Source organism: Perognathus longimembris, chromosome 2 (assembly GCF_023159225.1).
Source record: "Perognathus longimembris pacificus isolate PPM17 chromosome 2, ASM2315922v1, whole genome shotgun sequence".
Taxonomy (NCBI): domain Eukaryota; kingdom Metazoa; phylum Chordata; class Mammalia; order Rodentia; family Heteromyidae; genus Perognathus; species Perognathus longimembris.
The window spans coordinates 21172412-21185745 of record NC_063162.1 but is presented as its reverse complement, the minus strand read 5'-3'; the positions used below and the strand labels follow the sequence as shown (position 1 = coordinate 21185745).

Below are 13334 nucleotides of genomic sequence, written 5' to 3'. Positions count from 1 at the left end.
CTCCTTTACTGTTCCTAAGGTAAATGTCTGTATGTATACAGAATCCTGTCTCAAGTACCCCAGAGATGGACTTTTCTACTTTGTGGGGCCTTGGGGATCTATTTGTTGTGAAGCTAAAATAGAGACCTCAACCCATTATGTTAGAGCAAGGATGGATCCCAGGCTGACTTGCCCCAACACCAAATCTCCTTCCCTTGGGGTTTCTGAGATTGATACTAGCCTGAAACTCATCAGCCCCCACCCCCTTTTTCCCTAACTCAGTAGTGCCACCTAGTGGTCCAGTGAAGTCATGGATGCCAGCTGAGCTGGAGTTGGTTTTAATAAGTTTGGCATAATCCTTGGTAAACAAGGTTTGGAGGGGAGTCTGCTCTGAGAAGTCTCCTGATAATAGCACAGCAAGTAATGACACCTGTGTTATTTGTTTTTGCCTGTGCAGAGTTATTGAGAAAATCCGCAGAGCACACTCTCGTAGACATGGTGCAGCTGCTCTTCACAAGGTAAACCTGCTGCTGTTTGCTTCAGCCGGGCTGCCCAGGCCTCTTGAGTCTGCCTGCTTCCACATAGCCACTTCAGGGACCTGGCCAACCCCACAGCCACATCAGAGGCCACTGGGATTATGGATGGGGGTAGTTCTCTGGGCTCAGGGTTACTGAGCGAGGGAGAAGAAAGGAGCTGGCTTGGCCTCAGGGGGAGGCAGAAGGTTATTTAATCTATATAGATAGATCTTGTTCTGCTTCCCAAATTTATGTCTGTCTTTGTATAGGTAGCAGCTGGGAAATGGAGCCCAAAGCAGAAGCCAGAGTTAAGGGATCCTGGAACAGTTACTGAGCTCCCAGATCTCAGTCTAATTTGTGTGGGAGAAGGCCAAGGCTAGGGTGAACAATAATCATGAGAACTGAACTGATCTCTTAACTTGGTTTGCCTGGTACTGTCCTAATTTTAGCAATCCAAGTTCTATGTCCTGGCAAACCCCCCCAGTCTCAGGCAAAGCAAAGTAGTTGACTTCCCTAAGTAAGGCCTTTAAGCCTAGTAGAGCTTAAGAGGCCTTTTCATACTAAACCTAAAAACCTATTTCCTAAAGTTCTTTTCAATAAGCATGCTTTGAGAAGAACTGAAGCAATGGCTTTAAAACTTCTCCATAAGATTCCTTTTTGCTTTTAAGACCTATAGATGATCATCCTTATTTACCAATTAGATTATTCTTGTACTCCAATGCAAAGACTTTCTTCTTGGATTCAAATTTATTGGCTTCTAAACTTCAGCCTGCTCTTTGCTTCTTACTCCATGCATCGTCTTTTGGGGTTTTGATAGATAACCCTTTTGCTCTCTACCTCATCTCTTGGCTTTTAGTAGTACATTCTCAGGATGAAATGAGCCTCCATACTGCATACTCGCTTAATCACCTTGCCCTGGTGACTGCCATCTTTGTCCATGTCAAACATCTAACACCTGTGACTCCCTTTTTTTAAGTGTGGTTTTGTAGTTTGATAGGGCCTTGTACTTGCTTGGCTAGCACTCTTAACCATGTGAGCGACACCTCCAGCCCTGCTTTTTGTTGGTTATTTTTGGAGATGGAGCCTAACAAACCCTTCTGCTCAGACTTTTCTGGAACCTTTATCCTCTAGAAATCAGCCTCCTGAGTAGGGTTACAGGTGCAAGCCATCCACACCCAGTTTTTTGTTGTTGGTGGTGGTGGTTATGAGGCTTGAACTCATTGCTGTCCTGAGCTTTTTTGCACAAGGCTAACACTCTACCACTTTGAGCCACAGCTCCACTTCCAGTTTTCTGGTGATTAATTAGAAATAAGAGTCTCAGGGCCTTTCCTGCCTGGGCTCTCTTTGTACCATGATCCTCATCTCATCCTCCTGAGTAGCTAGGATTCCAGGCATGAGCTGCCTGTGCTCAGCTTTAAGATTAAAAACAACAACAACAACAACAACAAATAAATATTGGAACTTGGACTCAAGGTCTCTCACTTGCTAGGCTGGCACTCCAGCCTATAATATTATAGAAAAAAAATTTTTTTAGATACTAGGGTTTAAACTTAGGACTTCATGCTTGTTAAGCAGGTACTCACTTGAGCAATTATACCAGCTCCTGTGGCTCATTTATGATGCTGATGCTGATGATGTAGTTGTACAAAGGGGTTTCAATTCTGTACGTTAGGTTATGAGGATAATGCATCTTGATCAATGTCACCCTTTCCATTGTTTATGCCTTTTTTTTCTGGCTCTTTGATTACTTTGCCTTAGAGACAAGGATGTCTCTGGCCCATGGTGCCTTTAGTTATGGCTTGCATAAAGGAGGCAGTTTGTCATTATCACTAATGACAGTCAATGGGATTCTCTATCTTATAGGTTACCTCAGTTTAAAGAAGAACCCAAGAGCTATGTGGGGACCAACATGAAAAAGGTAGGATTTGAGAAATTAATTGCTATCCCTGTCTAAACCTTAACCACTGAACTTCAGTGCTATGGGATACCCTTGCTTACTAGCAAAGACATGCTTTTGTCTAGATAGGTCTGCTTAGAATCTAGAAATAGTTCACTCTTTAGTGAGAAATTCATTCTCTCCCAGATACCTCTCCTTCTCCAGTGTTTCCTTTCTGGCCTATATTTGTTGACCCACCACATAAGCTGATGATCCAGTCCTTCATGGAAACAGGCCCCCAGGTTGGGTTAAAAAGGTATATTGGCAAGGCCATCTTCTTAAGGCTCAGCCTTGTCATCAGGTAGGAGTCCTAGAGAAGCTATGTCCCCAAAACATAATTCTGGGTAAAATAGGGCTCACTCTAGCACTAGTCTCTGTTAAAGAGATAAATCAAGCTGGAATCCAAGTCAAAGGGAGTAGGAGAAGGGTGGTTAGAAGGATGGCCTCCCTGGACTTCACAGACTGCTAGTGAGGATTCTGCTTGCAACCTAAGAGGTTTCACTCACAGAGGTGACCTTGGCTATTTGGTGCATGCACCTGACCTTCCCCTGTCCCTGCTATCCATCCCCATTCCTGCCCTTTTAGCGTGTGTGTTTATTTCACTCTGTTTAAATCGTGCATTTGCCTGTCTTTCACAGATTTCTCCATGTCTCCTCAACAAACTGGAGCTAAGTAGTGGGGAGCAGACCAAAGCCCTGAACCAGTTAGAGAGGGTACTACTCTTTAAGAACCTCAAGGTCTCTCTCCCTCTCCTTCTCCCTCCCCTTCTCCTTTTCCCTTTTTTTATTTATTTCTTTAAATACTTTTATTTGTAACACCTGGGTCCCATTTCCATTGTGTAGAGCACAACTTACCCCTCCCTAGTAACACAGCTTGGCTTCAGAACAGTTGCATGTATTTATAACTTTGCAGTGCTGGGAATTCTCCTGGGACCTCTAGTTGCCTAGAGGCAGAGGGAAGCCTTGGATATTACATAACTTAGAGAGCCTGGGTCGTGCTGTCATTGTATGGGGAGATTCAAGACCTACCACTTTTAGGTAGACTACGTGGACTTCCAAGCAAGACCCTTCCCTTTTCTACCCTTTCCCTATCTTAGAGCTAGGACAGAGAGTTTAAGTACAGTCTTAAGTAGATCAGGATATATATGCTAGTTTGGTGGGGAGCAGTAGTTTAGTGAGATTCTTTTATTTTTCTTGATTACCACTAAAGGAATCATTCCAAGGTTTAGAACTCTAGATTGATAGAAAAGGAAGCAGATACCAGGAGAGCCAGGATATTGGGAGCACACTGGGATCTGCAAAGATGCCCTGTATCTTTTAAAAGTCAAGATGTAGGGAAGCTTAGAGGAGGAGTACAAACTAAAGATTACCCTAGTCTCTATATCTCTGCTTTAAGAAGAGGGAGAAGACTTGGAATGTGGCTCAGTAGAGTGCTTGCCTAGCATGCATGAAGCCCTGGGTTTGACACCTCAGTTACCACATAATCAGAAAAAGCCAGAAGTGGCGCTGTGGCTCAAGTAGTAGAGTGCTAGCTTTGAGCAAAAGAAGCTCAGGGACAGTGCCCAGGCCCTGAATTCAAGCCCTAGGACTGGCAAAAAGAGAGAGAGAGAGAGAGAGAGAGAGAGAGAGAGAGAGAGAGAGAGAGAGAGAGAGAAAGGAGTTGAGAGAGAGAGAGAAAGGAGTTACGGGTAGGGGACATCTAGTTCAACAATATGCATACTAGAAGTGAAATTGAAACATCTAGGTCATTGGAGAAAGAACATTTTGTGTGTATGTATGTGTATGTGTATGTGTGTATGTCCCATTAGTGTAGTTCATAGACCTGTGTCCTCTTTGAATGCACTGTCAGTTTCCTTTGTGTATTTGCATCAGTAGCTACCCAGCACATTGCCATGATTATTAACCTAGGACCTGCTCTCTTTTTTTGTAAAGTTTCTGTTGTCCTTTGATATATAAAATTATACAAATAAAGGGGTATAGTGTTCCATAAACATCCATTGCGTGCTTGTACCTTAGAACCTTAGGCAGAAAAGACCACTTTTTAAAAGCTAAGGTACTTGTAGAACTGGCAGCTTTCTAAGCCTAAGCCCCCACTCCAGCCAGGAGGCCAAGAATACTCATTGAAATGACCAAGTCGGAGATAACTTTGCAGAAGACAGAGAAGGAAACAGGAAAGATTGATGGTAGTATGGAAGCAATGTCAATGACTGAGTCTCATTTTCAGTGGAAGCTAGTCTGTAATGAGAAAACCTCTTTGAGAGAAAGACTATCTCATAAAAGTAGATCCAGTTGTTAGTACTTTTTTTGGTTGGTAGTGGCGCTTGAATTCAGGGCCTGGGCACTGTCCCTAAGCTCTTTTGCTCAAGGCTAGTATTCTAGAACAGTGCCACTTCCAGTGTTCTGGTGCTTAACTGGAAATTAAAGTCTCACGAACTTTCCTGCCTGGTCTGGTTTTGAACCTCAGATCTCAGCCTCCTGAGTAATTAGGATTACAGTTGTGAGCCACCAACATCTGGAAGTACTGGGTTGTTGTTTTGTTTTGTTTTTTTCTTTGTTTTTGGTTGGTTTGGTTTTGGGGTTTTTTTAAGCCTTGAGGTTTGAACTCAGGGCTTTGCACTTGCTGGGCTACCATTTCAGTCATGCTGCAACCCCCTTTTGCCTTATTTTTCAAATAAGATCTTGTATTTATCTCCAGGCTGGTTTGGACTTCTATCCTCCTATTTATGTTTCCTTGTGTAGCTGGGACAACAGGTATGTGCTACCACTCCCAGCTTTTTACTGGCTGAGGTGGGATCTCTAGAGCTTTTGGCTGGGCTGGCCTCAAAACATATCCTCCAAATCTTTACCTTCTGAGTAGCTAGGGTTATGGTTTGAACCACTGCTCCTGGCCAGTTATCAGTACTTTTTGCAGTTCAGTGGCAATGACCAGTAAAGCCAGGAGATTTGTTTTCCCTTCTTGATTGATCTCTTGGGTTTCTTGCCCTTCTGTATGTTTGGCTCACTTCTCTCCCAGATCTTTTTTTTTTTTTTTTTTTTTTTTTTTTTTTTTTGGTTAGTTATGGGGCTTGAACTCGGCCTGGGCAGTGTCCCTGAGCCTCTTTGTGCTCAAGGCTAGCACCCTACCACTTGAGCCACAGTGCCACTTCCAGTTTTTGAGTGGTTATTTGGGGATAAGGGTCTCATGGGGACTTTTCTGCCCAGACCAGCTTCAAGTCGTGATCCTCAGATCTCAGCCTCCTGAGTAGCTAGGATTATTACAGGTGTGAGCCACTGGCCCCCGGCTCTCTCAGACCATTTTCAGCATGAATTAGATTTAGTTGAGCTCCAGTAGTTCCTGGAGAGTATCCTGGTTCCTGTTTAGCCATAGTGCTCAAATAGTTGAAGCTCAGCCTAGGTGAATGACTGCAAGCATTTTGGAGATGGAAGGACAAGAAGTGTGATTCCAATGTGAAGCTGTTACTATGTTAAGGACTGGGGAAAGGCTCAGCTTTTGGGCTTTTCTCCTTTATTGGAAGGGACTGGGGCTTAGGAAAGGGAAAATGATGTGGTTTCTAAGCAAGAAAACCAAAGGTTACCCAGGTTCTGAGAGTGTGGGAGAGCTTAGGGAGTGGAACCTAGTCCCAAACATCAGAAGGAATTGAACAAATTCCTTAAAATTCCATCCAGAAAAAGCAGTAGCAAGAACTGGAAGTCCTTCTTGTATACCGAAAGTGGGAACAGAGCGGTAACAGGACATGACCCTCCATCCTTAGCTCTGCAAATAAACCCTAAGATGTTCCTTCCTTTCTAAGGAATTATTCTTTGATCAATTTGATGTGGAATTTCTAGAGAGTAAGAGGTCTACTTTTATGGTTTAGGCCCGATCCATACAGCAGTAAGAAAGCTGTAAGTTTGGAAAGGAAGGAGTAGATTCTCATAGTTACATAAGAGCTAGTGGTAGAGGGATGGTGTGCAGAATACTTAATTAAGTAAAGCCCAGGAGTCCATGAGCCTGTAGATTTGTGGCTGTAGGCCAAAATAGCTGGCCCTATCAATGCTTAACCCATGTGGAGGCTGGTTGTCCTGCCTCCTTGAAACATGGTAAGAATAGGAGTTGGGCTAGAAGCATAAGACTGTGGTCTGATGGCCTAGGTCCTTGCTTTAGCACAGATGTGGGGAATAGACTATTTTTGTAGAGACCAGAAGAACCAAGTGAAAAGTTGTTTCTAGGGGTAGAGTCAGTCTGAATACTCCTAGAGTGCTAATAAAGTGTGATATTTCCAGCTGAAAATGAGAGCAGGAGGCATGAGTGATTCATCCAAATGGAAGAAGCAGAAGAGATCTCCCCGACCTCCTCGTCATATAACCAAAGTCACACCAAGTTCAGAGCTTCCCACCCCAAATGGAGCCACTTCATCCTCTAACCTCACTGGTGAGCGCCCTGGGCTGTTTCCTCTGATTAAAAGAAACAAAAGAAAAACTCTTTTCTTAGAGATTTGAACATGGAAGACCAACCAATCAGGGGTCTTTTACTGAGAGTAAAAGTGAAAATTTCAGTTCTAACCAAACTGGGATCATTCAGCAATTCCACAGCAACTTAAAGTTGTCCTTTAAGACTGTTTTTCTTACAGAGGTCCTCTTACTATTTTAGAGACAAGCACATTCCTAGGTGAACACACAGCTGGAGAAACAGAGTATCTTGGGCCATGGAGGGTATGTGTTGCCCACAGAGTCTCTCATCTCCTTCAGGCTTCACTTGTCTTGGCAGGTGGCATGCCCTTCATGGATGTGCCCACACCCATCTCCTCCGCAAGTTCAGAAGCTGCCTCAGCAGTGGTCAGCCCCTCTACTGACAGTGGGCTAGAATTCTCGTCCCAGACCACCTCCAAGGAGGATCTCACTGACCTGGAGCAGCCCAGTTCTCCAAGGGAAAGCACAGCTGCAGAGCCTGGAAGCACTGAGCTAGGGGTTTCTGATCAGCCTGACCCCCAGGTATGGCTTTGATTTCTAAAGGTCCCTCTCTGTCTTCTACTGTGAGAACTGGCTTAGTCTCTAAGATCTTGTATCCAGACAAGGCCTTGATTCAACACAAGATTGAGGGCTGGGAATGTGGCTTAGCGGTAGAGTGCTTACCTTGTATGCATGAAGCCCTGGGTTCAGTTCCTCAGTACCACATATATACAGAAAGGCCAGAAGTGGTGCTGTGGCTCAAGTGGCAGAGTGCTAGCCTTGAGCAAAAAAGAAGCCAGGGACAGTAGTGCTCAGGCCCCAGGACTGGCAAAAAAATAAAAAAGAATTGAGGGAGGAGGCTTTTCCCTGTTGCTCAGAATTAGCTGTACTTTCTAGAAAAGCCTATAGTATAACACACTACGTGAGAAGGCTCAGAATATTTATCAAATTATGCAATATATTATTATGGTAATGTCTGGCAAAAGGGAAGGTGCTAACCATGGCTTTTTCTGGAAAGTAATGATCCACATCATAAGCCTATGAGAGTCTCTGCATCTCTAAAGTTGCAGTCACTATAAATCCATGACACCTCAGGAGTTGTTTTCTGAGTTCCTTGTCCTACTATTCCTACCCTGAACTGTCTTTCATTGATTCATAAAACACCAAACTGGTGTGGTCCCAGCTCCTAAGTCTGGGCCATGACCCTGGCCAGTCAGTTTGCTTTTTACTTCCCCAATAAATCCATCTTTTTACTTGGGGGGGGGAAAAAAAAACACAAAAAATACCACCAAACAATCTCCCCTTGCAGTCCATTGGAGATTGCTTGGACTTGAGGGGAATAAGTCCTGCGTTGCCCTTGCCTCATCCTGTTCCTATTTCTGCCTACCACTGGTCATAGCAGGAAGGGGCTCAAGTGCAGAAAGCCCAGTCAACATCTGTGGAATCCATCCCTGAAGTGTTAGAGGAGTGCACATCCCCTGCTGACCACTCTGACTCTGCCTCGGTCCATGATATGGATTACGTCAACCCACGGGGTGTGCGCTTTACACAGTCCTCCCAGAAAGAAGGTAGGTACTCATCCCCATTCTACCCTCTAAGCAGCCTGAGTCTAGTTCACTTTGGACCAAGTTCACTATTGCTTTTTAGATCATGTTCTTAGGCAGAAAATGTAGTCTAGCCTTCAAACTGTTGGCATGGCTGGGCTGGGCTGGGCTGAGCCAGCAGGCTGGTTGTTTCTCAGCAGTCCCACTTCTCATATTCCTAGGCACAGCTCTGGTTCCCTATGGTCTTCCCTGTATCCGTGAGCTCTTCCGCTTCCTTATCTCCCTCACCAACCCACATGACCGCCACAACTCAGAGGTTATGATCCACATGGGACTGCATTTGCTGACAGTAGCCCTTGAATCGGCACCTGTGGCACAGTGCCAGACCCTCCTGGGTCTTATCAAGGATGAAATGTGTCGCCACTTATTCCAGGTAAGATCCTATTGCTCCTAGCCCCTATTGCTCCTAGCCCCTATCTGTTTTTCAGGGTCTCTCAAAGGCAAAGAGAGCATGGTTTGACCGATTGTGCAGAGTATGGGTCCCAAAAAAGTACCTTCCTCCCAGTTGTCTATTAGCAAAGGAGTTTCAGTAGCTCTCCAAAGACTCTAATAGATAGAATTCCTTCAGTGTGCAGTCCTTCTGTGACAACTCCACCGATTCATTCTCCTGACTTTGTCAGCTGAACCAGTCAATTTAAAAAACCTGTCCTCTCATTTCCAGCTACTCAGTGTAGAACGTCTGAACCTGTATGCTGCTTCCCTGCGAGTATGCTTCCTGCTGTTTGAGAGCATGCGGGAGCACCTCAAGTTCCAATTAGAGGTAAGTTTCTTGATCTTGGATGAGAGAGGAAAACCAAACCAGGTATATGGCATCTTCAGTGGGGCCAGCACTGTCATGCTATAGGGATGGGATTTATGAGCTTTCTCTAGGATACTTTTGCCTCTAGTTTGTTTCATTGACGCGTTCTGTAGTAGAAAAGTTCAAAGAAGCCCAGAGAAAAAATGGTTGACTTTAACGTAGGAGAGCCCAAATACAAAGGCTGTCATGTAACTTTACCTGCAACGGGAGCAGGTCTTCATCCCAGCAGTTCCTCTTACAAGTCAAACCAGCACTACTACTCAATTGCAAAAGGGAACTCTATATAGGACTAAGTCAGGTTTGCATAGAGAACACAGAAAGAAACAATGTCTTTGAAGCAGGAATAAGGAAGGGAGCCAGGTTTATACCCTGATAAGGAGATGAGTAGGGGGGATGTATTTCCCAGGGTATATTTGCACCTGTGAGTGTATCTTAATGTATATCTTTTATCTGGGCTTCTACTTCCTATTAATGTTCTTCCTGTCCAATTTTCTCTCCTAATGGTGATCACTGGGTTATTGCCAGATGTACATCAAAAAGCTCATGGAGATCATCACTGTGGAAAATCCCAAGATGCCTTACGAGATGAAGGAGATGGCACTGGAGGCCATTGTACAGCTCTGGCGCATCCCCAGCTTTGTCACAGAGCTGTACATCAACTATGATTGTGACTACTATTGTTCCAACCTCTTTGAGGACCTCACAAAACTGCTGTCCAAGGTGCTGAGCATTATTACTGGCCTCTAGAAAGAAGGCTCTTTTTAAGGAAGTCTCCCCGGTGGTAGTGAAGATGCTACATTCAGGGAGGGGAACACTCAGAGATGGGAAACAGGAAGAAGAAGAAAGGCACTTTGTAAGGGCAATTGAGAAGACAAAAGTTTGGGGATTTTTTTTGTAATCAACTAAAATATTCTCTTATCCTCAATTCTGTTGGATATGTTTACTTTCCAGAATGCCTTCCCTGTGTCTGGTCAACTCTATACAACACACCTACTATCTCTTGATGCCCTGTTGACAGTGATTGACAGCACTGAGGCCCACTGCCAAGCCAAAGTCCTCAACAACCTCACCCAGCAAGAGAAGAAAGAGACAGCCAGATCCAGCTATGAAGCAGTAGATGGCACCCGAGAAGCTATTGATAGTGAGAGGCATTTCTTCCTCCTTTCCTTCCTTCCTTCCTTTCTCCCTCCCTCCTTTCTTTCTCCTTCCCTCGCTCCCTCTGTCCCTTTCCTTTTCCCACTTTCTTGCTCTCTCATTTCTCTCTATGATACTGGAAATCAAACTGCATTTCTTTCTTTGATGATCTCAAGATTCTGTACTTGTCCATTCTCCCCTTATGAGTCATTTTTCCTGTCCTTATATCACTTCCCCTGGGATGCTCTCAATTCTCTTTCCAGTCAGGCAAGAAAGCAGAACTCATAGACTTTTCTCTTTCTTCTCCTCACTTTTTTTTTCCCTAGTCCTAGGACTTGAACTCAGGGCCTGGGCACCATCCCTGAGTTTCTTTTGCTCAAGGTTAGCACTGAACCACTTGAGCCACAGCACCACTTCCAGCTTTATTATTTTTTTTCCTGTTTATGTGGTACTGAGGAATTGAACCCAGGGCTTCATGCATGCTAGGCAAGCACTCTACCACTAAGCCACATTCCCAGTGCCTCACTTTGGTATTTTTACAGACTATTTCTTTGTAGCAAGAGAAGAGATAAGAGGCTATAGGACTTCTGTGCCTACAAGTTCCAGGCCCTTCCTTTTTCCATCTCCAGTATCTTCCTTCACTCTAATTATAATATTTTCTGTTTCCCCCTTTATACTGAAGTTAGAGAAGTTCAGGGAAAATCTCTTTGTTATATAATCTAATGTTTGGCTGATACTATTTAATTTGTTCTGCCATGGCTGGTCCTCTTTTTGAGACATTTAGCTCTTAGCTTGGGACTTAACCCATGAAGCTTTGCTTGACTTCTACTAACAAGTCTTCCCATATATTTTTCTCATAATAGTTGAGAGAGCACCCAGTGATGGGAAATCCATAGGCCTGGCCCCAGATGTCCCAGGCCTACATCTGTCAGCTGGAGGGAGGCTACCAGCTGAACATGGGAAGCTGGGAGGCAGTGACCTGGAGGAAATTGGTGACTCTGGGGGTGAGTATTGGGTTCCCATGACTTTAAATTCCTTCAACTGAAGGTCCTGGTAGGAAACGGAGGAGAGCATAGCAACCTAGGGCCGTACCTGAGTGAAACTTGGCAGCTCACCTGGGTTTTAAACCCAGAGAGGGAAAAAAAGACATTTGGAGCTCCAGAAGGTAAGAACTCCAGTGTGTAGGAGACTGGTGAGGACAAGACAAATTCTAAGGTTTATCCTTTTCACTGGGGAGTATTGGGCTGGAGTTGTGGCTCAAGTGATAGAGTACCTACTTACCAAGCACAAAGTCCTTGGGATGGATGGATGAATAGATGGATGGGTGGATGGACAGATCTAAGAAAGTAAATTACCATTAGAGAATGTATCAGTGACCTTCCAAAAGTCCTGGTAAAATTGCTCTTATGAGTGTACCTCTCTCTTCTTCTCATTTCTAGCTGATAAAAAGTTTACCCGGAAGCCACCTCGGTTTTCTTCACTTCTACCAGATCCACGGGAACTAATTGAAATAAAAAACAAAAAGAAGGTATATATGTATACATACATATATTCCCTAGAGTTCAGCCTTTGCCCACTTCTATCTAGTCCTTGTAAGGTTTCTGTCCCAGAGGATGAGGATCAGGAGATTTTTTTTACAAGCTTTTTGTAGTTACTAATCTTCAGGTTTGCTGGGACTTTAGTAACCTCCCCATCTCCTTTGAAGACCTTTAGCCATGTAGATAAGCAATGCTGTCGTTTACCCTTGAGCAAGCTCTACTCCAGGTGTTAACTGTACTAGTGACAGAAGCCTTGGGAGCTGGTGTCATGTGGGTCATCAAAAGTTATTGGTCATCTCCAGCTCCAGCATAATGACTACCAATAAAAGAGAATTTATTCTGGTACCTTAGTAAAGTTCAAATAACTGTTCGTGCTTTTAGTTTTCTTAAAGAAAATGTTCTCCCTAACCCTTTCTTCCTCTTATTGCCAGCCATAAATGATAAGAACCAAGCAACAAAAAAGCAAAAGGGAGCTGGGCACTGGTGGCTCACATCTGTAATCCTAGCTACTCAGGAGGCTAAAATCTGAGGATTGCAGTTCAAAGGGCAGGAAAGTCCATGAGACTCTTTTTTTTTTTTTTTTTTGCCAGTCCTGGGCCTTGGACTCAGGGCCTGAGCATTGTCCCTGGCTTCTTTTTGCTCAAGGCTAGCACTCTGCCACTTGAGCCACAGCGCCACTTCTGGCCATTTTCTATATATGTGGTGCTGGGGAATCGAACCCAGGGCTTCATGTATACCAGGCAAGCGCTCTTGCCACTAGGCCATATTCCCAGCCCCCCATGAGACTCTTATCTCCAATTAACAACCAGAAAATTGGAAGTGAAGTAGCACTGTGGCTCAAAGTGGTAGAGCACTAGCAGTGAAGGAAAGACCTCAGAGACAGTGCCCTGGCCCTGAGTTCAAGTCCCACAACTGAACACCCCCCCCCAAAAAAAAAGCAAGAGAACTCTAAGCTAAACTATAAATAAGGGATGAGCCTGTGTCAGCAGCTCACACCCATGATTCTAGCTACTCAGGAGGCTGAGATCTGAGGAGCATGGTTTGAAGCCAGCCCAGGCAGGAAAATCCAGTAGACTCTATCTCTAATTAACCACAAAAAAACAAAAAACAAAACAGAAGTGGAGCTGTGGCTCAAGTGGTAGAGCACTAGCCTTGAGCAAAAAAATTCAGGTCCTGAATTCAAGCCCCAGGACCAGCCAAAAAATACATGCTTATGTATATGCAGATACATACATACATACATGTAGAGGGGAATGATGATGAGATAAACTGAAGAAAACTGTCTTTTCTCATTTTTTCTGATCCCCAAATTAAAGGAGAGGAGGCTGTCCTTGCATTTGGACACACCAAAGAGTGGCAAGGAGTTCCTCTGATACTTGTAATGAAACAAGGAGATGAGAGA

General features: G+C 44.3%; 1 protein-coding gene across 9 annotated transcripts in view; it reads left to right on the top strand.

Annotated features, from left to right (window-relative positions):
* The window catches only part of Gbf1 (golgi brefeldin A resistant guanine nucleotide exchange factor 1), a 123926-nt gene that overhangs the window by 96233 nt on the left and 14359 nt on the right, over positions 1–13334 (top strand). For 2 of the 9 annotated variants that reach the window (XM_048338374.1, XM_048338372.1), the window contains exons 7-18: positions 437–497; positions 2358–2412; positions 3069–3167; positions 6693–6840; positions 7177–7400; positions 8260–8425; positions 8623–8834; positions 9123–9221; positions 9786–9980; positions 10212–10401; positions 11258–11398; positions 11834–11922. In XM_048338374.1, coding sequence (XP_048194331.1) covers positions 437–497; positions 2358–2412; positions 3069–3167; positions 6693–6840; positions 7177–7400; positions 8260–8425; positions 8623–8834; positions 9123–9221; positions 9786–9980; positions 10212–10401; positions 11258–11398; positions 11834–11922 — 1679 coding nt within the window. Of the gene's footprint in view, positions 1–436; positions 498–2357; positions 2413–3068; positions 3168–6692; positions 6841–7176; positions 7401–8256; positions 8426–8622; positions 8835–9122; positions 9222–9785; positions 9981–10211; positions 10402–11257; positions 11399–11833; positions 11923–13334 lie in introns of all 9 variants that reach the window. The other 7 variants (XM_048338373.1, XM_048338370.1, XM_048338379.1 and 4 more) reach the window with 4 other exon arrangements.